The 26,931-nt window shown below is 36.4% G+C and overlaps 1 protein-coding gene across 2 annotated transcripts in view; it reads right to left on the bottom strand.

Annotated features, from left to right (window-relative positions):
- Positions 1-383: 383 nt before the first annotated feature.
- DMXL1 (Dmx like 1) overlaps positions 384-26,931 on the bottom strand; it is a 159,502-nt gene continuing 132,954 nt past the window's right edge. The window contains exons 36-44 of one of the 2 annotated variants that reach the window (XM_075541421.1): positions 21,604-21,725; positions 21,119-21,260; positions 16,609-16,669; positions 13,016-13,143; positions 10,338-10,430; positions 8,828-8,919; positions 7,684-7,736; positions 7,100-7,317; positions 384-2,454 (exon numbers count right to left, since the gene is read on the bottom strand). In XM_075541421.1, coding sequence (XP_075397536.1) covers positions 2,230-2,454; positions 7,100-7,317; positions 7,684-7,736; positions 8,828-8,919; positions 10,338-10,430; positions 13,016-13,143; positions 16,609-16,669; positions 21,119-21,260; positions 21,604-21,725 — 1,134 coding nt within the window. In that variant the 3' untranslated portion in view covers positions 384-2,229. The remainder of the gene's footprint in view (positions 2,455-7,099; positions 7,318-7,683; positions 7,737-8,827; positions 8,920-10,337; positions 10,431-13,015; positions 13,144-16,608; positions 16,670-21,118; positions 21,261-21,603; positions 21,726-26,931) is intronic. The other variant, XM_075541420.1, reaches the window with a different exon arrangement.

Below are 26,931 nucleotides of genomic sequence, written 5' to 3'. Positions count from 1 at the left end.
TAACTGAATTACGGATCATTATAATATCTTTAAGAGCTCCCAATAAAAAACCCAACTACATCTCAGAAAATGTACACTCAAGTTAAATGTTTCTGATATATTCTTTCTATTAATATGGAACTATTATTTATAGAGCACTTTAAATGTATATATATATCCTATTTTTTCTCATCTATTTAAATAATGCTTACCTATAAAGCTAAAACGATTCTAGAACAGGATGAACAGGTTATTTGGACAAGTTATCTAGTGTTCTCTGGATTAACACAAAATGGAAAATTTCTTAATTTCAAATGGTATGTATATTTTATGTATATACGTTTGTAAAATGCTTTTTGAAAAGTCAACTAAAGTGGAAAAATATTTCTTAAAACAATAGTATGCTAAAAAAGTCACTGCATGATTGTTTATTTAAAATATTTATGACTCTGGATGTAAATACATATGGGTTTACATAATTTAGGTATTCATATAAACCCTCAAATAAAATGCTTGCTTATCCACATCATTTTTCTCAGAAGCATATTAATAGTCTATTTCATTGAAAGTGTCCAAACACTTTTAAATCTTGATTTGTGAAGAAATCACTGGAAAATAACTTAAACTTCCACTACATTGAACAATATTACTGTTTGCAATGCTGTCACAGATTTCTCTATGACAAAATAGTCACATAGTTATTGCACAATTTATAGGTACAGGTTATTATGTGTATACAAACCTCTACATAATTACAGTGCTTCCACTGTATGTGGGTTCAACACATTTAAAATTATGAAATACAATTTACAAAATATTTACCAATATATTTTTAAGATAAAAGTATCCTGAGGATATTACAAAATTCATTTTGCCAGCCCTTCAGTTCTTTACTTTATTTGACTCTTTAATTTCCAAGATAACAGTTGTCCATATTTAATTACATAAAAATCTTTTATAGTTCTTATTAAACAAAATATATTTAAGCTAAATCGTATATATAATTGTCCCTTAAACTCTTAAGTCCCATCTGCCTCAAGTTTCACTGGTTATAATCAAGTATTTATCATGTTTTCTATAATTCTGAGTTAGAAAAGGTATACAGCACAAAACAGAAAGACATAGGATTAGCATATGTAAGTTGAAAGCATTCTGTGTTTTTAATATTTTGGTAATATTTATAATAAAATAATATATATTTTGGCAAAAATAATATGTTTGGTTTTTTATTAATGGTAGATCTGACAGGTACTTTACATTTGTAAATACTTTGTTTGACTGTTTTCACATTTATTTCTGAAAACATTGCTTGAAGGTTTCAAAATTTTAGATCCAAAATACCTAAAACTAAACTAAAATTTAAATAAAACGTTAATTTGGTACTCAAAACCCTTTGACAAATTCACAAGCATACACATGCCAAAGTGCCTTACCTATGCCAACACAGAATCTTTATTTCCCTCTAAGGCTCTTTTAACTTAAAACAACCTTTAAAGTAATACTCTTGCAAGTCTTTCTCAAATTTATTTGCTAATTAGGATTAAAATTAAAAAACAAAATGTTAAAAAAATTGCTAAAAGTTTGTTATTCTGGTGGCAGTACTTGTTATGGCACAAAACACATGAAAAATGTGTAGTTTTTATGTACACAAACTAAGTTCAAATAAGTTGTGCAAAATATATATACACAGATATACACACGCATACATGAGGTGAGATCTAGAGTTAGACGGATGAACATTTTCTGTATGAGCCACTTGGCTCATGTATCACTAAAGCCCCAATGAGCGAGCTTTAGTGAAGATGCTCACTGTTGGATTCTTACCGAAATGTCACACTAGTGTAGATTCAAAAAGGGACGTCTGAGATGTAGAAATATGAGGAAGTAAGGGTGTAGTGAATTAATGATGACTATCCTGTGTAAAACCATCTGCAGAAGTTATTAACAACAAAAAGAAAGCAAGACTCCTTTAACACTACGACATACTTCCTACCAAATACTATAAATATGTATGTATTACAGTATTAATTACACACTCTACTTTAGGCAATATAATCTAATTCTGAATGACCTTGTTAATCTTTAAGGCATCAGTGTATAATGGGCAAAGGCTTTATAAAATAAATATGAAAACAAGAGAGTATTAGCTTATATGTGGCACTAATGAGTGATCACTGTACATTATATCATTATATCTATTGGCCACTTCCATGAAGTAGATAATAAATTATACATGTTATAGTCAAAGTGTCAGAGCATAAATTTCACATCATTTTTCAACACTTCATTTAATGGGCTAAACTGATCCGGCAGTATTCTCATTTTCATTGTTCCATCAGCTCCACAAGAGAAAATGTGATTTGCTGGTCCTGTTTCAATTTGCATCACGCCGGTTCCAATATTCCTGAAAATGGACTGCCGAGCATGTTCGCTGATAAAAGTGTGGAGAAGATTAAAGGTTGAAAGACTCCAAATCTGAAAAATAATAAGAAAGCAAATTGGGATTGATTAACTAAGAATTAATCAAATAAAATTTTAATCCTCCCTTCTTATGCTGATACGAATCCCTGAGCTGTGCAAAGAGTTAAGCACTTAGCTGCTAACCAAAAGGCTGGCCTTATCTAGCAGAGAAGCAACGAGCCTACAGGTGCAATCATGAGGTGTCGACGAGATCAAGTAACAGTCACCAAAAGACCACCCCCCCAAAAAAACCCAAAAAACACATTGTTGAGAACGAGGGGGGTCAGAGCAGAGACCCAATACCCATATGTAGACACTAGGTCATCCCCTCACAGTAGGGTCACAAGGAAGGGATGAGTCAACCAGGGTGCAGTATAGCACTGACGAAACAATATTCCTCTGGTTCTTTGAGGCTTCCTCACCCCACACTATCAAGTCCCCAGTCCGGCCTTTCATTTCTGGCTAGACCAGAGCATGTACACTGGTATAGATAAGAGCTCCTGCTACACAGAATCCAGGTCAGATAAATCCCTCAGGGACAGAATGGGAGTAGCGATACCAGCAGGGTAGAGGGAAGGTAGGGGGAACTGATCACTATGATCAATTCATGATCCCCGACCCCCCCGACCCCCACCTCAGAGGGATGAAAAACAGAAATGTGGGTGAAGGGAGGCCCAATGTCCATCTGCTACCTTAATTCTAAGCAAATGTGGTGATGAAAGCTGATGGTGCCCCACTATCAAAAGTTATAGCGTCTGGGATCTTAAAGGCTTGAAGGTAAACAAGCAGCCATCTAGCTGAGAAGCAACAAAGCCCACATGGAAGAAACACATTAAATTGTGTGATCACAAGGTGTTAAAGGAATCAGCTATAGGCATCACAGAACAAAAAATCTGACCACAGTGAATCAGGCGGAGTGCAGAGTGGGGACTCAAAACACATCTGTAGGCAACCGGACATCCCCTTACAGAAGGGTCGCAGGGAGGAGACGAGTCAGACAGGGTGCAGTGTAGTGATGAAACATACACCTTTCTTCTAGTTCCTAAATGCTTTCTCCTCCACCCACTATCATGATCCCAATTCTACCTTACAAAGCTGGCTAGACCAGAGGATGTACACTGGTATAGATAGGAACGGAGACTTAGGGAATCCAGGATGGATGATCCCTTCAGGACTAGGGGTGAGAGTGGCGATACCGGGAGGGCGGAGGAACAGTGGGGTGGAAAGGGGGCACTGATTATGGGGATCTACATATCACCTTCTCCCTAGGGGATAGACAACAGAAAAGTGGGTGAAGGGAGACATCTGACAGTTTAAGATATGACAAAATAACAATTTATAAATTATCAAGGGAAAAACGAGGAGCTGATGCCAAGGGCTTAAGTGGAGAGCAAATGTTTGGTGGAATGATGAGGACAATGAATGTACAAATGTGCTTTACACAATTGATGTATGTAATGATTGTGATAAGAGTTTTATGAGCCCCCAATAAAAATTATTAAAATAAATGTGGGTGAAGGGAGATAGTGGTTGCTGTAAGATATGAAAATAATAACAATTTATAATTTATCAAGGGGTCACGAGGGTGGAAGGACAAAAAGAGGAGGTGATACCAAGGGCTCAAATAGAAAGTAAATGTTTATAAAATGATGATGGCAACATATGTACAAATATACTTGATACAATTGATGTATGGAATGTTATAAGAGATGTAAGAGCCCCCAATAAAATGACTTAAAAAAAACAAACAAAAGGCTGGCCATTCAAGCCACACAGAATCACCTACTTAAAACAAAAAATCAGCAAAAACCCTAAGGTACATAGTTCTGCTCTAAAACACGGGTTCCCCATGAGTCAGAATTGACTACATGGCAATTGATTTTTGGCTTGGTTTTAAGCAAAGAAGGATTTTCCAAAACAAAGATACAAACTGTAGATCTAATTGTATAAAAACCAAAAGAAATTCACTGTGTCTGAGTTGGTTTGGATTCACAGCAACTCTACAGGACAAAGTACCACTGCCTGCCCCATGGCCTTTCCAAAGCTTCCCAAAGTCTTTTCAGAAACCGCCTGCCATATCCTTTTCTCACAGAACCACTGGGGGTTTCAATGAGTAACTTGCTAGGCTAGTGCCTGACTTTTACCCATTGTGCCACCTAGACTCCTGATTGGGTGCCACTCCTTCACTGCCATTGAGATGATTCTCTGACTCTTTAGGGGAGGGTAAAACTACCCCCATGGGTTTCTGAGAGTGTAACTATTACGGCGGACAGAAAGCTGTCTGTCTCCTGAAAAGTGGCTAGTGGTTTCAAACTGCTGACCTTTTGGGTAGCAGCCTAATGTGTAACCATTAAGTAAGCAGGGCTCCTCTGACTGTGTCTAAAAGAAACACACTGCTTTGTGGTTACCAACCCAACATGTAACCCACAGCGCAACTAAGGGTCCTTCTAATTGTTCGTATATCATAAATTCTTAAATCTCCTCAAGACAGAAAGTTCTTATTAACTCCAAATTGGAGATGAGCTTAAAATACAAGGAAGTTAAATGTCAAATGCTACTGAAACTTGCAGTATTATAGGAAATCTTATCAAGTTTTCTTAGCTATCTTTCAGCAAAGCTTTAACTACACAGCTGTCCGAGGGCATATAATCCCTGTCTAGATCAGGATGGCTGGAAAGAAGGAAAGGCCTTAACACCAAGAGGACCTCTCACTAAGCAAAGTTATGTTCCAACTACAAAGTAAAATTAATAATTACAACTTCAGAATAATTTACTAAGACTTTCTATCTTTAGTCTTAAATTTCTAAAATAATTTTCTAAAATAAATTATGCGCATGTTCATGTATGTGAATGCTTTTCATACGATATGTAAGAAAATCAATTTGTTTCCTGATATTTTTTAGATATTTAGAAAAACCCTGTTTCTTCCCCTTAAGAAATGTATTAATTCATACTACGAAAACAAACTTATTGAATTATGAATACTATATTGTATAGGTTTCCTTTGAAAAACTGTGATTAAACATTAAATTGCAGAATCAGAGTACAATCAAATGTAAAACATACTGACTTATTCTAAGAGCAGGCAGTTCAAATTGGAAACAAGCTTCAAATTAAAGCAAAATAATTTTTAAAATTATTTTATTGGGGGCTCATACAACTCTTATCACAATCCTTACATCCATCCATATTGTCAAGCACATTTGTACATTCGTTGACTTCATCATTCACAAAACATTTGCTCTCTACTTAAGTCCTTGGAATCAGCTCCTCATTTTTTCTCCTTTCCCCCTCCTCTCTCCCTCGTGAACCCTTGATAATTTATAAATTATTATTTTGTCATATCTTACACTGTCAGATGTCTCCCTTCACCCAGTTTTCTGTTGTCTATTCCCCAGGGAGGAGGTTACATGTAGATCCTCATAATTGGTTTCCCCATTCTTCCCCACCCTCCTGGTATTGCCAATCTCAGCACTGGTCCTGAAGGGGTCGTCCGCCCTCGATTCCCTGTGTTTCCAGTTTCTATCTGTACTAGTGTACATCCTTTAGTCTAGCCAGATTGTTAAGGTAGAATTGGGATCATGATAGTGGGGGGAAGTATTTAGGAACTAGTGGAAAAGTTGTATGTTTCATTGTTGCTACACTGCACCCTGTCTGGCTCCTCCCCTCCCCGCGACCCTTCTGTAAAGGGATGTCCAATTGCCTACAGATGGGTCTTGGGTCCCCACTCTCCACTCCCCTTCATTCACAATCATTTGATTTTTTGTTCTCCGATGACTGAGATCTGATCCCTTCCACACCTAGTGATCACGAAGCAAAATAGTTTTTGGTATATACTTGACTTAAAAAAAAAATAAACCCTTTCAAAATTCTGTCATTCTAGCTATTTTTCTTGCTGAGAATTATGAAAACAACTTGCCTGGTTCTAACCAAGAATTACAAACTTATTAGCCCTTAATATGCTCTCTATTGATTAAATGAATGGGCTCTAAAAATAACTTCTCCAGAACATTCTCCAGAGTAACACAGACTAATCTAAACTGACCTCTCCCTGTAGGTCTTTCCGAATGTGGCCAGAGGCCAGCCCATCAAACCACTGAACCTGTCTTATCTAATTTCAGATTCTTCAGTGCTGGAGTTAACCAACCCAGTATTCCATGGTTGGGACCCAGGAATTTGCAATTTTGATAAGCTGCTTAGCAGTTTTATCAGGTGGCTATGTGCTACAAACACAGTAAGGGTCGGAGAATGACTGATATAGGTAGGGTTTATCAAGGTACATTCAGAATTCTTGAATCAGACACGCTGATTTTATAAAAAGATGAGAAGAAATTTGGGATAAAGGAAAACATCAGTTTAGGTCTCAGTATAAAACTGAATTCGGTAAGTTACAAGTCAAAGGATGAATTCGGAGTCAAGACTAAATCTAATGCACCTCTAAAATATGTTTAAATGAATGGAAGCAGAGTTATTTTGCATGCTTTAGTTAAGCACGATCAATATCAATAAAAAACCAGAAAAACTTCAAGGGTAGATGTTATTTCACGTATCACAAGATATACTAAATAACAATTAGCATTGTTGAGTGTCATCAATATGATTAACAGGCTAAGGTTTCTGAAGATTTCCATTGTGCAGACATTGTGGCATCGGTATTTACCTTGATATTCCCTTCAGCAGATCCTGTAACAAAGTACTCTTCACTTGGGTCAATAGCGATGGCTTTCACTGGAGAGTCATGGCTCTGGAAAAGCTGCTTCTGTTGTCGTTGGCGAAGGTCAAACACACATGTAAAGCCTTTTCTGCCACCTGATAGCAGCAGTTGATGTTTGGGAGCATATGCTAACACCGTGGCTCCACTCTCATGGCAGGTAAAAGCTGAAAGTGAAAAAACAAAAATAAGTAAGAACCACTTAACCCCAAAAAAAAAAAATTTCCTACTTCTTGTCAAGATAGAAAAAAAGACCAGATTTCTTTGCCTGCCAGAAATAATTCATAATCCAGTTAACTACCAAAAACAATGGTTCAAGATACTAGACACTGGTCAACACAGACGATTTCAGAGATGGAAAACAAACTGTGCATGACCTAAAATTTCCCTAGCTTACTGCCTAGGTAGAAATTCTGGGTGATCACAAGAGGAATGACGAACCGTAATTGCACCTGGAGCCCGATATTTGATTAGAGATTAATATACAGAATTTCCACTTGGCAATGGATAGGAGTGATGCTTATAAAACTTACCATGGACTAAACTATTGGTAGGTGCAACAAGAGTATCCCACAAACATATGTTCCTGGAAAGAAAAAAAGCATTTTGTGACAAAAAAGACTAAAAGAAGATGAAAAAGATTTTAAACTCTGTACCACATAATTATGTAACACTGGAGCAATGCTCTCACAGAAGGCTCCTAGATTTATAGAAGCACCAAATATAAATCACCAATATAGCAATTATTTGTACACAAACTAAAAAAAAAGAACCTTATAAAACTGTGTTACCTTAGGATAACATGTATTATAAAAATATTAGATGAAGAAGGAATATGAAAACAATATTTTATATACATCAAATTTGTTAACTTCTGGACTATGTACATAAATAATGAAAGACATTAGTTGTATACAGATAAAATTTTTTCTAGTATGAATGGACCTTGCCTTCACTCCATTTCATGAGCTGCAAAAAAAATTTCATTACATTAACCTATGTAATGAATTTTCATGGGCGATGGGCCATAGCCTCCATATTCCTATAATCCCATGCGTACAACAAAGCATGACTTCATAGCTACATATGAATGTTCGGCAAAGATAGTGGGCCTAGGTCTTAGAATGCAGCTACAAGATGGAAAACAAAAGTGGGCGACAGATGATGAGGGTGGAGAAGAGAGATTTTCTTACAATGTTAGTTGCCAGCTACTAGGTATGTCATCTTGGACAAGAAGTCTCTTTGAGTTCCTGTTTTCTCTTGTGAAACAGTGATATTTTCTACCTCATGGGGCTCTTACAAAGATTAATCAACAATGCAATATATAAAAGTTCCCAATTTGTAACCCCAACCTTTCTTAATACAGAGAGAATAACATAGGGGAAAATTAATTGCATTAATAAGGAAACACTGTCCCCCTACTGCTTTTTGTGGTCTTAACATCAAAAATTTAAAAATAAGAAAGAAATAGAATTTGATTTTAGGGGTACCAGACTCTCTTTAGGTGTATGATCAGAATATTAAAAAAGGTTCTAAGAAAGAAACAAATCCTTATGATAGAATTACTTAAGGGAAAAACTATGAAACCAATTCTTAATAAACCAAAGTAATACAGCAGTCTAAAATAAATGGATAAGTTCAGCTACACACGCACACACTTCAGTTATAATCTCTTACCTATTGTCTGTTGAAAGACCAGCAGTAGCTATCAGAGAGGAGGAACTCACGAAGACAAAATCATTGGCTGTTTTGTTATGACACTGCCAAGTCTGGAATGTTATAAATAAATGTTATTTCAGTCACAAAAGCTTTCAGTTCTGGACAGGTGTATTATTCAAAAAGTGATCACGTGGTTTTTGGTTGTCTTTTTTTTTTTTTAATTCCCCCTACAAATTTTAGAAAAGTTGCAGGAATAACAGAAAATTCGAATTCTTTTATCCAGATTTGCATATTTTTAACATTTGTTTTGCCTCTCCTTTTTTCATAGACACACACCTAATTTATTTTTCTAGAACCATTTGTGTCAACTGCATGTGTCATTACCCTTTACGAGAAACTCCTTTACTTTGTTCAACTAAAAAGTACAAAGGGAAAGAAAAGAAGATCAAATATTTCACTTAATACCTTTGATAACACTTTTGTTTCATGGGAAGACAGAAACTGAGATTTTAGATGATCTCAGACACTTGATTATCTTAGCTAATGTTATTGAGAATTTTCTGCAAATGATTAAAGTCATCTTTAAAAATTGTTTAAATACAAGTAAAAATATATTACTAATAGTCAAAAGCATAAAGAAAGTCATTTTTTGTAATAGTCTACCAAATAACAGTATATTATGGAAGGGTTAGTCTATAAGAAAAACTTCCACCCAATGATAGCTCAGAGTTTTCTTTTTAATAAAAAATGAATTTGTTAACTACACCTATCTTTTGAGCCACCTCCCCATTCCCTAGACCATCTGTACAAAAGGCTAAATCATGTGTTCTTATAATAAATACAATCTACCTATTTAAGAGATAAAATACAATTCCTCTGGGAATGTAATTCGCATACTTATATCTGTTGGCGTCATAAAAATATGAGAAATTACTATCTTGTCAAGATAGCTTCTCTAACCCTTCCTTGCTGGCTTTCACTGAAATTAGTACTCCATTCCAACATTTAATCTAGGGCAAATTACCAGAATCTTAATTTCTTCCTAACAGGTGTTCCTCAGTCTTACAAACGGCAACAATGAATACATTAAATACAAACAATGTCAAGAAGTTGCTGAAGTTTTATTCAGAGTCCTGAATAGAAATGCATCCATATTTTTTAGCTCTTCAAAAAGGAGGCAAAAAACCCAATAGTACTAGCTATTGGATACCTTATTCATAAGAGGGAACTGGAGAAAAATAACCACAGCACAGGTGGCGCTTTCTGAGGGAGGAAATGGCTTATATGACTCACAGGTGTCAGGTTCTCTGCAGATTATTATTTTGGTTTTATTTGAGCTAATTTCCCAAGACTCTGGATGTTCTACAGTATTTCACCCAGTAATTTTCACATAATAACAACAGCTTACAGTAATAGGATTAAATATATGGGAACATTTTTTTACTGGTTTTAATATTTTTTGGTTAAAACAGACATTCTTGGAAAATAACATTTGTTATTTTCTTAAAAGTAAAATTTATTGGCTTACCAGATATGGCTTAGGCATGCTTCCAGTTACTGGACAACATTTCCAATTTGTTTGATACAAGCTCAAATATCCATCAGCATCAACGATTCCAAACTTAGAGAAAATCATTTTAAAAATTTTAATACAAATAAAAAAGTTCATGTTAATATTTTCATTCTCGTTACGACTCATAAATTGACTCTTAAGCATGTGGTTGATGACTTTCCAATTTCCCTATGCATGGGCCCAGTTGCTCCCGTGTTAAAAAAATGCAGTAGGGATCTAAAGGAAACGAGTGTCCTGTCATACACACTCTGCTACACGAAGCTACTCTATAATCTGCATATTCTCTATCAATAATCCAAAACCAAGGTTCTGTAATTACATACTAATTCATATGACCAAGCTTTATCATGTTTTAGAAAGCACTGTTCATTCTGAAAAAGACAAATTAAGGACTTCCAGTAACATACAATCAGATGAACAAACCAGGATTATCAGAGTCTAACAATTCTGGAGAATGTCAGAGCAATTTTTACTTGGAAAACGTCAATGTTGAAAGAAGTCTTTGCATAAGACTGTTAATTTTTTTCCTTTATGTTATAAAATAATGTATATTTATATAATGCATGTAAAATAAACAGATGTCTGCCTTGTACACCTACCTGCCCCTGCCCCAGGTCGAACAAATGTTAATCATCTGATGTGTTTATTTTCAAAAATTTTTCTGTGTATATTCAAACACTCATACACATAGGTTTTAGGTTTTGTTTTTTTAAACCAAGGTTACAACAAATGTGCTGTTTTACAATTACATTTTGACTTACTATAGCCATCTTTCTATATAAGTGCATAGAGATCTACCTTATTCTTAGGCTGTGCTATTAATTTTGAACTTTTTCTTATAGACAATTGTCCATTTTCTCTAATTAAAATAAAGTGTTGCATATTTTGATATATATCATTGAATATTTACCTAGGAAAAACTAAAAACCAAACCCACTGCTGTTGAGTTGGTGCCAGCTCAGAACAATAGGGTTTCCTAGATGGTTTCTGATTGAACAGCTGGTGGGCTGGAACCAGGAACCTTTCTGCTAGCAGCCAAACATTAATTAACCACTGCGCCACTACGTCTCCCTTTCTATAAAAACACATCTAGAAATTGGAAAGCTTTGTCAACAGATTCAATCTGAAATGATCACGATGATTTAATTACCTTTTGTTATATCATAGTGACAGTATTATAAAAATTTCAACTATTTATCCATTTTAGACAAGAAAAACATTGGGTACATTTACATTTCTTTAATTATTAGTGAGGTTTTATAGATATGTTGTTAGTTATATAAGTTTGTTGGTAATGTTAAGGATTAATTAGAGATGAGTTGAGGTACAATAATCTTAATAACCAAAATGGAAAGGTATAAAGACTCAGGATGTTAATATGGAATACAACGGAAAGGACTGTAAAACTCTAAGGGTCTCTGCCAAAAAAAAAACCATTAGTTTTCTATCAAGGAGCAAATAATAGTGCTAACTGATATTCAGAAATTATATGCTCTGAAAATTTTGCTTTTTAGCTACACTAAAAGAGCATCCCTAACTTTTATGAAATAGAATAGAGCTGTGTGATAAACAGTGTAGACAAAAAGGTTCCAGCGCACCATCCGACAGGGGACGCATGAAGAAATCTGAAGGTTGGGAGACTGAAGGAAAAGGGGTGGCAAGATGCCATAAGCCAAAGATAGTTTTTATTGGAGACTCATACTGGTGACAAAGAGCAGGTTGAAATTGCCCTTTAATAGCGTTAGTGAGATAGGAGGGGCACAGAGAGACTATTTGAGTAAATGGTAGTGTATAAGAAGGGAAGATAGTAAAGTATGCTCTTGCGGAGAAGTTGGCCAACTTTCTCCTAAAGAGCCAGATAATACACATTTTAGGCTTGGCAGTCACACAGTCTCTGTCTTCCTGCACTCTGTTGTTATAGTGGGAAATTAGCCATACACCTAACCTACTGCCAGTGAAGCAACCGTGACTCCCAGTGACCCTAGAGGACACAGCACTGCTCCTTAGGGTTTGGGAGACTATAAATCTTTTTGGAAGCAGATAGCCTGATCTTTCTCCCATGGCGTGACTGGTGGATTTAACATAAAAGGTAGCAGCCCATAGCTTAACCCAGAGGGCCACACGAAAGTATATAAATGAATAGACATAGCACTGTTCCAATAAAACGTCATTTGTTAAACAAGAGGTCAGATCGCAGTTTATTGATGTGCTGCTCTAAAGTGTTTCAAAACTTTAACATACATACAAATCAACAGATAATCTGGTTAAACTGCAGGGAGTGAGTGAGTTGGTTGGGTTGGGAACAATACTCTACATTTTTAACAAGCTACCAGATGATACTTGCTGCTTGGTGCTGAACCACACTTTGAATGACAAGATTCCATAGGATACAGAAGGTGTGAAAGTATTTACTAATAAAAACTTTATCTTATAATCATCTAGTCTCTGTAAGTTAATTAAGTGAATTTTAATGGGTATGTAACAATGTACTTCCAGAAAGAAGCAATTGAACTTATTAAACGTTCCTTGATTATATTTTAAAAAATCCAAAACCAAGCATATATTGTTTAGAGACACAAACTACTATGCTTTCACACCTCCAATACAATCACACTTATAGGTCTACATACTACCTTATTTCCCTGATAGTTAAATCTCATTCGTGTAACTCTTGAATTGCCACCAGTTCGAAAACAGGTTATCTGTTGAGAATGGCCCCATTCAAACATTCTGACACTTCCATCTTGAGCTCCTGTCAGATCTGTATTATAAGAGGGGGAGAAATCGCAAATTTAGTATAATAATTTTGTGGAAAAATTTTACTCCAATGTGAAAATCTTAATGAAAGAAATTACCCACCAAATAATTCTTTGTATAAAATTTACTTTAATATTTATCAAAAGCACAAATAGTTTTATGTACTTTCCTTTGACTGCAAGCATATCTTCTAAACAATAAAAATATGTAAATAAGACAAATTGTATTTTTCTTTAAAATAATCTCAAAGGTGTTTTAATAGCCTTTATTGAGTAATTTTTATTATAACTACTTAATATAGCACATTCTTGGGATTAGTAAAGAGATAGTCTGCCATCCAGGCTAAGAATTCATTAATTAGTAGGGCTATTATCTAAGACATGAAACAAAAAAACTCAAATGCCATGTATAATCTCTATGTTATCCTAATTTACTCAATAAATCAAATATATTATCTGTTTCAATGTGGGAATAGAACAAGCTAAATAATTACGAATTCTTCACTTTGCCTGTGATACTCATATTCTGTGATACTCTGTGTGAGCTGTTACCTTACCTATAAATCTATAAATTACTAAATATGTATGAGAATTAAATGAAATAATATAATAAAGTTGTTAGAAATATGCCAAGCATATAATAGATATTCATATACAATTATGAGAATGTGGTATAGTGATAGTGAAAAATTACATTAATGTCTAAAATATAAGCTGGCAAGTTGCTAGTTATGTATTAGCCAAGTTTTCATCATTTATTACCAAATGTAAAATAAATGGACTTTTGTTGGTTCTGTGGGATTTGCCTTGGGGAACATTAAGGCCAAATGGCAAAACATGGTTCAAAAGACAATGTTCTATATCCTAATTTGGTGAATATCATCAGTGGTTTCAAAAGCTCACGAGCAACCACCTACAGTGCAATTATTGGTTCCATTCGTATGATAGACGAGTGATGGAAATTATCTGCACAACAGACTAATAGACCGTGCAAACATCAGTCTTCACAACCCTATATGGCCCTTTTCATCCTTACTCATTCACGTGCACATACAACCTACCATATGAGCTCAGTAAGTACTTACTGGAAAGGGGAAAGATATTACTATTCTGAAAGAGAAAATTAATGACTTCAGGCAACTAAGCAAGAGTGCTTACAAAATATTGTGGAAAAATGAAATCAAAAGATGATGGAATTTTTTTTCCTGTGAGCTTTTTGGCTGCTAGTACAGACAGTAGCTTAACTTCTAAAATTTTCTTTGGAGTACAAGTAAAAATTTAGTTAGGTTAGAGTGACTATATAATTTTTAAAATCTACTCCAAATAAAAAAATAAAATAGTATGAAGTATCTACTTCAGGGCCCAATCTTAAAATTTCTGTCTATAACATTTCTATTGCATAAAAAGCACTTATTGAATGAAATTATTACCTGTGAAACTTGCTCATGAAATAATGATATTCCGGAAAAAGGGCAGTCATATTTAATTAACTTTCAACTAAACTCAGCAGTCTCTGAACAAGGTACTTACCCCTCACAACAGAAGTGATTTCATGTTACCTGATACCTTTGAACATAAATTCATCAGTTAACCTTGAAGCAAGGGACTCCATTTATTTCAAGGGGATTGTTCATTACAAACTGATAAGCTGTCAGAAAGGGGCTGAGAAAAAACTGAGGTGCCTTCAATGTCCTACGAAACTTTCAATCCCTACGACATAGAGACAGATTGGAGCAATGGCAAATATTTTTTGCTATAGGGAGCACTGTCTAAAGTGGTAATTATCGAAGCATTGTTTACAAAACACGTTTGATTCCTTACTTACAAACCTTATAATTGCTCTTTGTTCTTGCTTCACATTACACTGACTTGTGGATGAAAAGTATGTATTTCTAGTTTTCAACTCGACAAAGGCTACAGCTTGCAATACTCACATGGCAAAATGAATACTGATTCTAACCCACCAGTATTTTATTTCTATTATTTCTCATCATTTCAACACTTCCATTAAATTCCCCATGAAGTTCACTGTTAAATGAAGACAAAATTTAGAATTTCCTAAAAAAGATTAATGGAAAATAAACTTGTACATCCAACCTTAGAATATATGTGCTTTTTAAATATCTATTTCCCATGCTTATTAATGAATGATAAAAACATAAACTGACAATTAATAAGAAATGAATTGATTATTCCAAAACAAAACTACTGCGGGGCTGACTCCCCTTGGTGGTGACCCATTTCAGAGTTGGATTACACCCCATAGTGCTTTCAAAGGCTCACTAGGTCTTCGTTCCTATGGCTCTGGGAAGACTCAAACTGCCCAAGTTTTTGGTTAGTAGTCAGTAGCTTATTCATTTGTCTCATCACCCAAGACCTCTTAAACTGATTACAGTGAGGCAATTAATGAACAAATTATGGCTATGGTCTATGTAACACAAGGTTGCAGTTGTTTTATTATCTTCTACAATTTAGCTGTGTCTAAGGAGTTCCTTTGGCATTAAGTCTCTATGACCATAAAAAGATACAGTCTCGGAAACTCACAAGTGTAGTTCCGCCTTGTCCTATAGCAGCGGTTCTCAACCTTTCATGTGGTGGTGCCCTCCCCAACCATAAAATTATTTTCATTGCTACTTCCTAACTGTAATTTTGCTACTATTATGAATCAGGCGACCCCTGGGAAAGGATCGTTCGACCCCAACCATAAAATTATTTTCATTGCTACTTCCTAACTGTAATTTTGCTACTATTATGAATCAGGCGACCCCTGGGAAAGGGTCGTTCGACCCCAAAGGGGTCACGACCAACAGGTTGAGAACCACTATTCGATGGGCTCACTCTGAGTCAGAATTGACTGGATGGCAGTTAAGTCTGGCTTTTGGTTTAAGGAGTTCATCAAGGAGCCCTAGTGGTGTAGCTAATGGCACACTGTGCTGCTAACCAGAGTCGTATTTCAAATTCACCAGTCACTCGATGGAAGAAAGATGAGGTTTTCTGAAAGGCTTAGTCTCAGAACACCTGGTAACAGTTCCATTGTTCCTAGGGAATAGTTCTATTGGGCCACTAGGAGATGGATTAATGGTAGTGGATTTGGTTGTTTAGGGAGAAAGATGAGACTTAAAGATATATAGCCTTGGAAACTCTAGGGAGCGGTTCCACTGTGTTCTATAGGTAATCAGAAATCCAAATCAACCTGATGGCTGTGAGTATTTTCTTTTAAGGACTCCATGTGTACATATAAATTTGCTAGCTTAAAATATGAAGTTAAAATACCATAAATATACTCCATTGAGCTAACATCTATTAAATTCAACAAAAATTTTCTCCATTTTAATACAATTCTGGTGATTTTAGTTGATAGCATTCTCTACAAAAATAGTAAAATAAACATTGACTTTTAATGAAACAAAAGCCTTTTAATTAAGAAAAAAGACACAGGAATGAAAAATTGCTCATTATCTTTAACTTACAATAAGGAAGAGTTGGATGAGAAGTCATTCTTCTGACATTATTAATGGCTTTCTTAATCAGCTGTTAAAAAAACAAAAATAATTATTTTATAGTTGTAATATGAGGTAGGATTAAATATTCCAATTGGTATAGGAACCTAAATAATATATTTTTGTAATTTCACCTATCAGTATAAGAGCTACTAAAGATAACAACCAGAATGAAATTTAATAAAGCAGCTCTTATATGTTATTCACACCTACTGTTTTTGTATCATAGGACCAGGATCTAAGAATAAATTCCCCTCAAGAATTTAGTCTTACATCTTTTTTGGACAATTCTTTTCTGATCCCATTAAATTTACTGCAATAATCCTGAATAGTAAGTATATAAGGTTAAAAAGACAAGCAGAAGCATGTGAAAAACAAAAGGGAGGCAAAAAGAAAATTGGATAAATTTTTGAACTGATAGTTTGGAGCTGCTTATTTACAATAGTTTTTAAACAGCTTTGAGTGATTTAAGAAGCCTTTCAAACAAGAGCAAAATAAATACATAAAACAAAAGGGAGAGCTCTCATTTACTAAACACTTCCTATGCATACAGCAACTTGACTTAAGCGATAATGCAATCATTTGGAAAAACAAGCTTGTAGCAGTCTCATGCACATTACATTTTAAAAAATTTTAAATTGTTCAATTCATCTAATACTGTTGGGAAGCTGAAGATTAGTAGGGAGGAATGGGACAAGGTCAGCGGGGCTGGTAAAGAATTTTTTTAAAACTGGAAAATACATATTGTTTATAGTTATACTAAAAAACACCAGAAATTTGTAATAGGAAGTCTTTTTTAAGTTGTTAGTATTTATAATACAATAAGAGCTTGCAGGACTAAGAAAATATTTTATTCATCATCTCTCAACCACAAATAAATAAGTAATGGCTGTGTGATACTCTAGTAAATTTCATGCTGAAATCTCATGTTTCTTTTTGCCTGAAAGTTCTAGTTCCTTTATTTTCTCTTTTTACTGGCTAAAATTTCTAAGAATAAAAAAAAAAAATATGTGAACCAAGTTTGAAAAGGTTTCTGAAGGGATATGTAGAATGTTATCAAGCAATAACTAACTAGTTAAGAAAACCTACATAAAAATGAACAACTTCATCATGTTGTTGTTAGGTGCTGTTGAGCTGGTTCCAGTTCATAAGGAACCTAGGAACTACAGAAAGAAACCCTACCAAGTCCTGCACCATCCTCACAGCTGTTACGGTTGCGTCCCTAAGTGAAAACCTTATTATACTGGTACATATCTCTGGAAAATGGAGTGGGGACTATGACTACTTATCATAGTTTGGTTTGTTCACAAACAAAACTACCTCACCTAAAGACATATGCTAGGATTTAGATAGGAGAAAAAAAATCAGTCATGAAAGAAATGAGAAAGGAGATTTCAGTGTCGGAATTGTTAAGAGTAAGAACAAATACCTCTTGAGCACCTAACTCTAGGTCAAACATCACCTTCTAGTTATAGATCGTCAGCATGCACAGGCAGGCAGACTCAGACCTTACATTCTAGTAAGTACAAAACAAACAATAAAACCATTAGTACTGTAAAAAGCTGAACGAGAGAATAAAGAGATTAGATGCTTGCGATGGAGAAGCTATGGAAATTATAGAAGGAAAGAAAATGCGGCTTTAGAGAGTGGCAGTGGTTAGATCATGTGGGGCCTTAGAAGCTATGTCAAAGACAAGTATTTCTTAAGAGTTTTATTTGGAAATCTGAAAGTTTTACATAGAGAAATGGCAATTTGCCTAGTACTTTAAAAAAGAGTACTCTAGCTACTAAAATTGTAGAAGAGAGATTGACTAAAAAGGTATTAGAGGAGGAACGTCACTGTATTTCCTGAACCTGGAAATGGGAAGGAAAAAAATGAGTGATTATACTATCCTTTGAATCCTCAAGTTCCCCATTATACTATCAATTGGCTTTATAAATAAATTTTAGCATGTCAACTGGAAAAAAAATTAACTATGAACAAATCATTTCATTTGAATAATCTCCAAATTGCCTTTCAATTTAATACTAATATACTCCACCACCACTGTCTATCATTTTGTCGTAATGCAGTGACTTGTGTATTGCTGGGATTCTGTACTGGTATTTCAAATACCAGTAGCAAAGTCATCCATGGTAGAAAGGTTTCACTGGAGTGTCCAGACTACAATAGACTAGGAACAGGAGGGGCCTGGTAGCACTTCTGAAAACAAATTGTTCATTAAAAACCTTATGTGTGGCAGTAGAACAGTGTGTGAACGTGTGCTGGAGCAAGAGCTTCTCAGAGGGAAAGGCTGAGTGGAAGAGCTGCCTCCTAAAAGGAGAATGTGCAAAGCTCTCAGGATCTTCATCTGCTGATAGGGCTCAGTTTAACTCACTTCTGTGGAAGAGTTTAATATACTAGAAGTCCTTCAACTTACAAGGGCTGCTGGGTCCAAGGTCAAGGAATCAGCTGATTCTTCCCTAGGGTAAGCAGGCAGTCCATCCACAGTCAGCAAATAGTAGGCAGGTCACCAAAAGCCAGCAGCTCAGGAGCTTAGTGAAGCAAGCCCAGATGCGAACTCAAGCAATGCAAGATGACAGGATCCTTCAGCTTTAAGCTCAAGTAATGTACACATCAGCAGTGTGGCAAAGCAGGTCTTGAAGGAACTTCAAGCTCTAGCTACACAATCCACGGGTTGGCTGTCTCACAGGTAGTGTAGCTCACAAGTTGGGGCAGAGAACTAGCTAAAGCAGCAGCATGCTGGCCCAATCACCAGAAGGCAAGAGAGAGAGGTGGGCCTTGCTGAGCCATTTATCTCTTTGCCCTTCAATCAAACTGTGACCTTACTAATCCCACCTGTTCCTACCCATCACACACACTGATGTCACTGAAAGACCTGTTTGTTGAGCAAATATTCCAAGAAGCTGGACAATATAAACAATGTAGCATCAGGAGTAGATGAAGACACGCAAAAGACACCATCTTATTGATGGAAAGAGAAGAGGATAGGGAGCGCTCTCTGAGGAAGGTCAAGACTGCAGGTGTCAGCATGAATTCCACCTCAATATAAGGATGAAAAAAACTCTCACAATTGGACTAATAATGTAACATGAGGCACAATGCACGAGAGAGTGAAGTTTTCAAGGACTTCATTTCTCTTGGACCCATAATCAGTGTCCATAGTAGCAGCAGTCAAGAAATCAAATGACGTATTAAATATACTGCAAAAGACTTCTTTAAAGTGTTAAGAAGCAAAGTCATCATTTTGAAATCTAAGGTGCACCTGGCCCATGCCATGGTATTTTCAATCGCTTCACATTCATGTGAAGGCTAGGCAATGAATAAGAAGACCAAAAAAAGAATTTAGATTAAAATGTTGGTAAAACATACTAAATATAACATGGACTGCCAGAAGTGCAAACAAATCTGTCCTGGAGGAAGTACAGTCAGAATGCTCCTTTGAAGCAAGGATAGGGAGACTCTGGCCCACATACTTCAGAGATGAGGGACCAGTACCAGGAGGAGAGCATCCTGCTTAGTGAAGTACAATGTCTACAGAAAAGAGGAAGACCCTCGGTACGATGGAACGAACATAAACACAGGATTGAGCACCATTTCATCCTGTTGTGGACTGGGTCATTATGACTTGGAGCCAACTGAGGGCACCTAACAACAACAAAACACCCCTACAGAAAAGTCATGGAATTAAGGAGCTGGTGGGCTTTACAACATGAAATCTTAAAATTGGCAGGGTGACCTAAGCCGCACGCTCTCTCTAAATTTCACAAGTTATCTACAGAACCCCCAAATCCAAAATTCACTTCTATAAAGTCAATGCCGACTCATAGTGACACAATAGGGCAGGACAGAGTTTGCAAGATTGTAACTCTTTATGGGAGTAGAAACCCCCATTTTTCTCCTGTGGAGTGGCTGCTGGATCACAGCACTATGCACAACCAGTACACCACTGGTAACTCGGATACAGTGGCTGTCATAGCTCAAAGAATTAAAATATCATAGAAGTCATACAGAACTGCATTAAGCATGAAATAGTATGTGGTATTATTAAAGATGGTTGAGTTTTTACTTGAACATTCTCCCTATTTAGTGAAATAATTTTCTGAGGGAAAGGAGGAGGGAAAGCACTCTTCACATGTAGATGGCATTATAGGACTTGTGAAATTGGTGGTGAGAGGGGTGGGACTGACCACCGTTGACAAGACCACTGAAAATTTTAATGGTGCTGGGTTTCTTTGGTTCTGTGTATCAGCTCTATCCCTTCAGTATCAGAGCTCCAGTAGATCCTACATCACTACAAAAAATTACGTTTTAGTTCTTCTGTATGTCAGATTTTGCTTGATTTTCTTCTCAAGTGAAAGTATACTATTCTAGCTAAAATGTATAATTTCCGCATGTAAGACTTAAAGAACTAAATCCATTAATTGGAGTAAAGATAGGACTCTTACACATGTATTAAAGTATTTTTAATTTTACATACCACAGATGCTCCTCTGCCAGTCTGTGTACTACCAAGCCATGGCATGTTGATTGGAGTGCCAGGATTACTGTGTGTATACGGTGTTGTACCCTGAACGGCTGTTAAATCATCACGAGCATGTATAACCAAGAAATCTTCTGAGCTACAAAAGAATGAATGAAAGTAACTATAAGTTTTTATTCTTATGCAGCTGACTGCTGTAATATTGATATTTACATTTTTTACTTTGATTTCAGCTCTTACTTCTAAGTTATAAACAATGCCTTCACATCTAAATGATTTCAGGTCCTTTCACCCACTCCCTTTAAATCTTCAATTCCCTTCGATGCTTCTGCTCTCCCCTTTTAACAGTTTAGTACACAGCAGCCCCAACTCTGCTTACAACGAAATAATGTGACTTTAGAGAATCTAGTGAAAGCTAGAGTTCATTAGGTATACACATTTATACAACAAAGTTACTGAGCAGAAATAAAGAACATAGGTACCTTTTGGTTTCCATTTCTATATCATCATCCACCCAAGTATAGATCTGTGTAGCTAGAATCCCTGAAACATCTAACTCTTGAACGTCATGGCTGGAAGCAATTGCTATGCAGTTTCTATTTGCCTGAGATAGAAAAAAAACATATAATTAAAAAAGTACAATATATATGAGTCATTTGCGAACATGGAAATTAACATCTATAAATTGCATCATTAATCATAGACTACACATTCGTATATATATAATTTCATCAATTAAAAATTTTAGCACAATATTCATAAGTTATGTCCAACTATAAATGGTAATAGAAGTACCACTTTATTTCCTTTCCTAGGATTGACTCTGTAGTCTGCAAGAACGCTAGGATCAGCCTAAAGAAGCACAACACAAAAATTGAGGGAGATGCTGAAGAGCAGAGATCTGGAAGGTAAGAAAATGTGTGAAAGATAAGGAACTTCAAACTATAAAAATAACGGTCAATTGTTCAAATTAACTCCTCTTAATCTTTGACTAGGAAAAAAATAGGAAAGTGTGATATACATAACTCAGTTTTAAGCTTTTCTTTGGTTCCTGTCTTTATTATCCAAATAAAGATAACATTTTAGAGTATGTACATATTTATTATGGGCTGCTAGGCCACAAAGAACATCTGGTTGGCTAACTTCTGGAAGGGAAAGGGGCAAGATTTGGTAAATTCTGCATACACAATGAGGCTCTAATGAAACTGAGAAAGCCTTGGAGAAGTCTACGAACTTCCTTGTTAGTGAAAGACATTGTCACAAGTTGGAGGGCAATGTTACATTTTGGGGATCTAGCAATTGGAAATACCAACCACTCTATGAGAAAAATACAACCTGTTCTGCTCCCATAAAATCATACCTCATCTGTAACTTTATAGAACACCCATACAGGGAATTCTACTCTGTCTTATAGGGCCAACATGAATCAGATTTGATTCAATGGCAGTTTGTTTGCTTTGTTAATTAAATCTTATTGTGATTTTTTTCTTTCTTTCTAAATGTGGATTAAGTGAAAAGTCTTCCTTATTCAATGGGAATAAATAAAATCAATAGGACATCAGTAAAAAAAGGGTAGGGTGGGGAGGAATACTGAAGAATTAACCCATTTGAATTGCGGTGCTGGCAAAGAATAGGGAAAGTAGCATGGACTGCTAAGAAAACAAACAAATCTGTCTTGGAAGAAGGACTGCCAGAGTGATCCTGAGGTAAGAATGGCAAGGCTTCGCCTTACACACTTGGGACATGTCAGGAGACACTAGTCCCTAAAGAAGGACATCATCTTGGTAAAGTGGAGGAGCAGTGAAAAAGAGGAAGGCTCTCAAGGAGATGGATTGACACAGTGGCTACCACAAAGGGCTCAGGCTGAGGAACAATTGTGAAGATGGCGCAGGACTGGCAAATATTTTGTTCTGTTGTGTAAGGGATTATTAGTGGTTGTGACTTTTTTAATGCCAAGCAAAAATTGTCCATGATGGATTGAATTTAATTTCCCAAACTAAACAAGTACTACAATCTTAATCTTTGTACTGGTGAAGGTGATCCTTTCCAGGGGAAAAAAAAAGTTCTCTTTTGTTATGTTAATACATACCAGAGTAAGGTGGCTCCTAAATCTAATCAGGGCTGAGTTAGTAAAAAAGAATAGACACATACAGGGGAAGAGGAAGACAGAGGGCAGAGACAGATGCACCTACAAGCCCAGGAATGCAAAGGATTGTTGGATGCTTCTAGAAGAAGCTGGAACAGATAAAAATTCAGAGTTCAATTCCTCAACAGTGAGAAAATAAATTTCTGTCCCTTAAAACCATCATTTGTGGTATTTCTGTTTTGACAGCACAAGCAAGTGCTAATTATAAGTTAGAAATCTAACAAGAATGTAAAAAAATACCAGCCTGTGCAATCATGAGGTGTCAAAGGATGACGTAGCAGGCATCATCAGAACCCCAAATCCTATCACTATGAATGAGAGGGAGTGCGGAGTGGAGAGCCAAAACAGGTCTGTAAGCAATTGGACATCCCCTTACAGAAGGGTCGCAGGGAAGAGACAGGCCAGTCAGGGTGCAGTGTAGCAACAATGGAACATACGACTTTCTTCTAGTTCCTAAATGCTTTCCCCTCCCCACCCCCCAATATCATGATCCCAATTCTATCTTACAAATCTGGCTAGACCAGAGGATGTACACTGGTACAGATAGGAATTGGAAACAGAGGGAATCCAGGGTGGATGATCCCTTCAGGACCAGTGGTGAGAGTGGCGATACCAGGAGGGTGGGGTGGATCGGGGAGGGGGGGGGGACCAATTACAAGAATCTACATATAACCTCCTCCCTGGGGGATGGACAACAGAAAAGTGGGTGAAGGGAGACGTTGGGCAGTGCAAGATATGACAAAACAATAATTTATAAATTATCAAGGGTTCATGAGGGAGGGGGCAGAATGAGAAGCTGATGTCAGCGGCTTAAGTGGAGAGCAAATGTTTTTTGTTTTTTTAAATCATTTTATTAGGGGCTCATTACAACTCATCACAATCCATACATACATCAATTGTATAAAGAACATTTGTACATTCATTACCCTCATTATTCCGAGGTCTCCCTTCACCCACTTTACTACTGTCCATCCCCCAGGGAGGAGGTTATATGCAGATCGTTGCAATGGTTCCCCATTTCCACCCCACCTCCCTCCACCTTCCAGGCATCACCACTCTCACCACTGGTCCTGAAGGGATCATCCTCCCTTGATTCCCTGTGTTTCCAGTTCCTACCTGTACCAGTGTAAATCCTCAGGTTTAGCCAGATTTATAAGGCAGAATTGGGATCATGATAGTGGGCGGGGAGGAAATATTTAGGAACTAGAGGAAAGTTGTATGTTCCATCGTTGCACAGAGCAAATGTTTTGAGAATTATGAGGGCAATGAATGTACAAATGTACTTTACACAACTGATGTATGTATGGATTATGATGAGTTGTATGAGCCCCTAATAAAATGATTTTTTAAATGTCAAAAAATAATATAGAATCTAGGGAAATAAAACTTAAGCACGGGAAAAGAAGTGGTGTTAACAAACCCAGGGACAAGGAAACAAGTGATCCAAATCGGTGGTGATGAGGGTGTAGGAGGCCTGGTAGGGTATGATAAAGGGTAATGTAACTGAGAAGAATTACTGAAGCCCAAATGAAGGTTGAGCATGGTAGTGGGACAAGAGGAAAATAAAACGAAAGAGAAGAAAGAACTAGGAAGAAAATGGACATTTATAGAGGTTTAAATAAAGGCATGTACAAATGTAAATATATTTATATGTGATGGGAAAATAGATCTTTGTGCATATATTTATAGGTTTAGTATTAACGTAGCAGATAGACATTGGGCCTCCATTCAAGTACTCTCTCAATGCAAGAACGCTTTGTTCTATTAAACTGGCATTCCATGTTGCTCACCTTCCCGATACAATCTATAAAGACAAAGCGGGCGCATAAGCAAATGTGGTGAAGAAAGCTGATGTAGCCCGGCTATCAAAAAATATAGGGTCTAGGGTCTGAAAAACTTGAAGGTAAACAAGCGGCCATCTAGCTCGGAAGCAACAAAGCTCACAGGAAAGAAGCACACCAGCCTGTGTGATCACGAGGTGCTAAAGGGATCAGTTATCAGGCATCAAAGAACAAAAACTAATATCACTGTGCGCTCACCTTCCCTATGATCACTGAAGACAAATGCGTGCATACACAAATGTAGTGAAGAAAGATGATGGTGCCCAGCTATCAAAAGATATAGCGTCTGGGGTCTTAAAGGCTTGAAGGTAAACAAGCGGCCATCTAGCTCAAAAGAGACAAAACCCACATGGAAGAAGCACACCAGCCTCTGTTATCACGAGGTATTGAAGGGATTGGTATAAGGTATCAAAGTACAAAAGAAACAAATCATTGTGAATGAAGGGGAGTGCAGATTGGGGACCCAAGACCCATGTGTAGGCAACTAGACATCCCCTTACAGAAGGGTTGCGGAGAGGAGACAAGCTAGTCAGGGTACAGTGTAGCAACAATGAAACATACAACTTTCCTTTAGTTCCTAAATGCTTCCTCCCCGCCCACTATCATGATCCCAATTCTACCTTACAAATCTGGCTAGACCAGATGATGTACACTGGTACAGGTAGGAACTGGAAACACAGGGAATCCAGGGTGGATGATCCCTTCAGGACCAGTGGTGAGAGTGGTGATACCAGGAGGGTAGGGCAGAAAGGGGGAACTGATTACAAAGATCTACAGGTGACCTCCTTCCTGGGGGATGGACAACAGAAAAGTGGGTGAAGGGAGACATCCAACAGTGTAAGATATGAAAAAATAATAATAATTTATAAATTACCAAGGGTTCAAGAGGGAGGGGAAGCACGGAGGGAAGGGAAAAAAATGAGCTGATACCAAGGGCTCAAGTAAAAAGCAAATGCTTTGAGAATGATGATGGCAACAAATGTACAAATGTGCTTGGTACAATGGATGTACATATGGATTGTGATAAGAGTTGTAGGAGACCCCAATAAAATGATTAAAAAAAACTCCAAAACTTAAGCTCATATATTACTGAGAGGCAAACTTTCTATTAGTGAATGTTTGTTCATTGTTTTACACATGTATTTGTGTTTTTTAAAAAGAAAAATTGTTTTCATATAGAATATTTAAAATCGATTTTATTATAGGACTGGGGGGGCAGATTTTATAGGGCACATGCCATAATTTTGACTTTGAGGGCAAGAAGGAAAAGAATCATGGTATTTAAAAATTATAACATGAGAACTGTCTGGATAAGGGGTTGATTCTGGACTTGCCTGTCTTGAAAAGAACTAATCATTGCTCAGGAATATCTGTGACAGGAAGGACACAGGGGCTATGGGGACAGAATGAAACAAGAAGTAGCTAAGAAAAAGGAAGAAAATGCAAATATAGCACAGCAAAACAGAGACTCAAGTGTTGAAAGGATTATTGAATAGTTAAAATTCAGTAGGATATAAATCTAAGAAATAGACATTTACAAAATATCACATATATAAAATTTGAATTAAACAGTACTATATTAAAGTTCCTTTTATAAGTAGGAATATGTGAAACAAATAAACTATGTTTATATTATTTAAAGTGACTAAAAATTTTGCAGTAAGGCAATGAAAATGATGAAAGACAAGTAATAAAAACACTAAAAGTGACTAAAATAAGTGACTAAAACCTTGCACTACTCCACTGGATTTAAAGTTACCATATACACTCGAGTATACACCAACTGGAACATCAGTCGAGGGACCTAATTTTTCCACAAAAAA

Source organism: Tenrec ecaudatus, chromosome 2, assembly GCF_050624435.1.
Source record: "Tenrec ecaudatus isolate mTenEca1 chromosome 2, mTenEca1.hap1, whole genome shotgun sequence".
In the NCBI taxonomy this organism is placed as follows: Eukaryota; Metazoa; Chordata; class Mammalia; order Afrosoricida; family Tenrecidae; genus Tenrec; species Tenrec ecaudatus.
The sequence above is the reverse complement of the archived record's forward strand: the minus strand, read 5'-3'. Positions and strand labels throughout refer to the sequence as shown.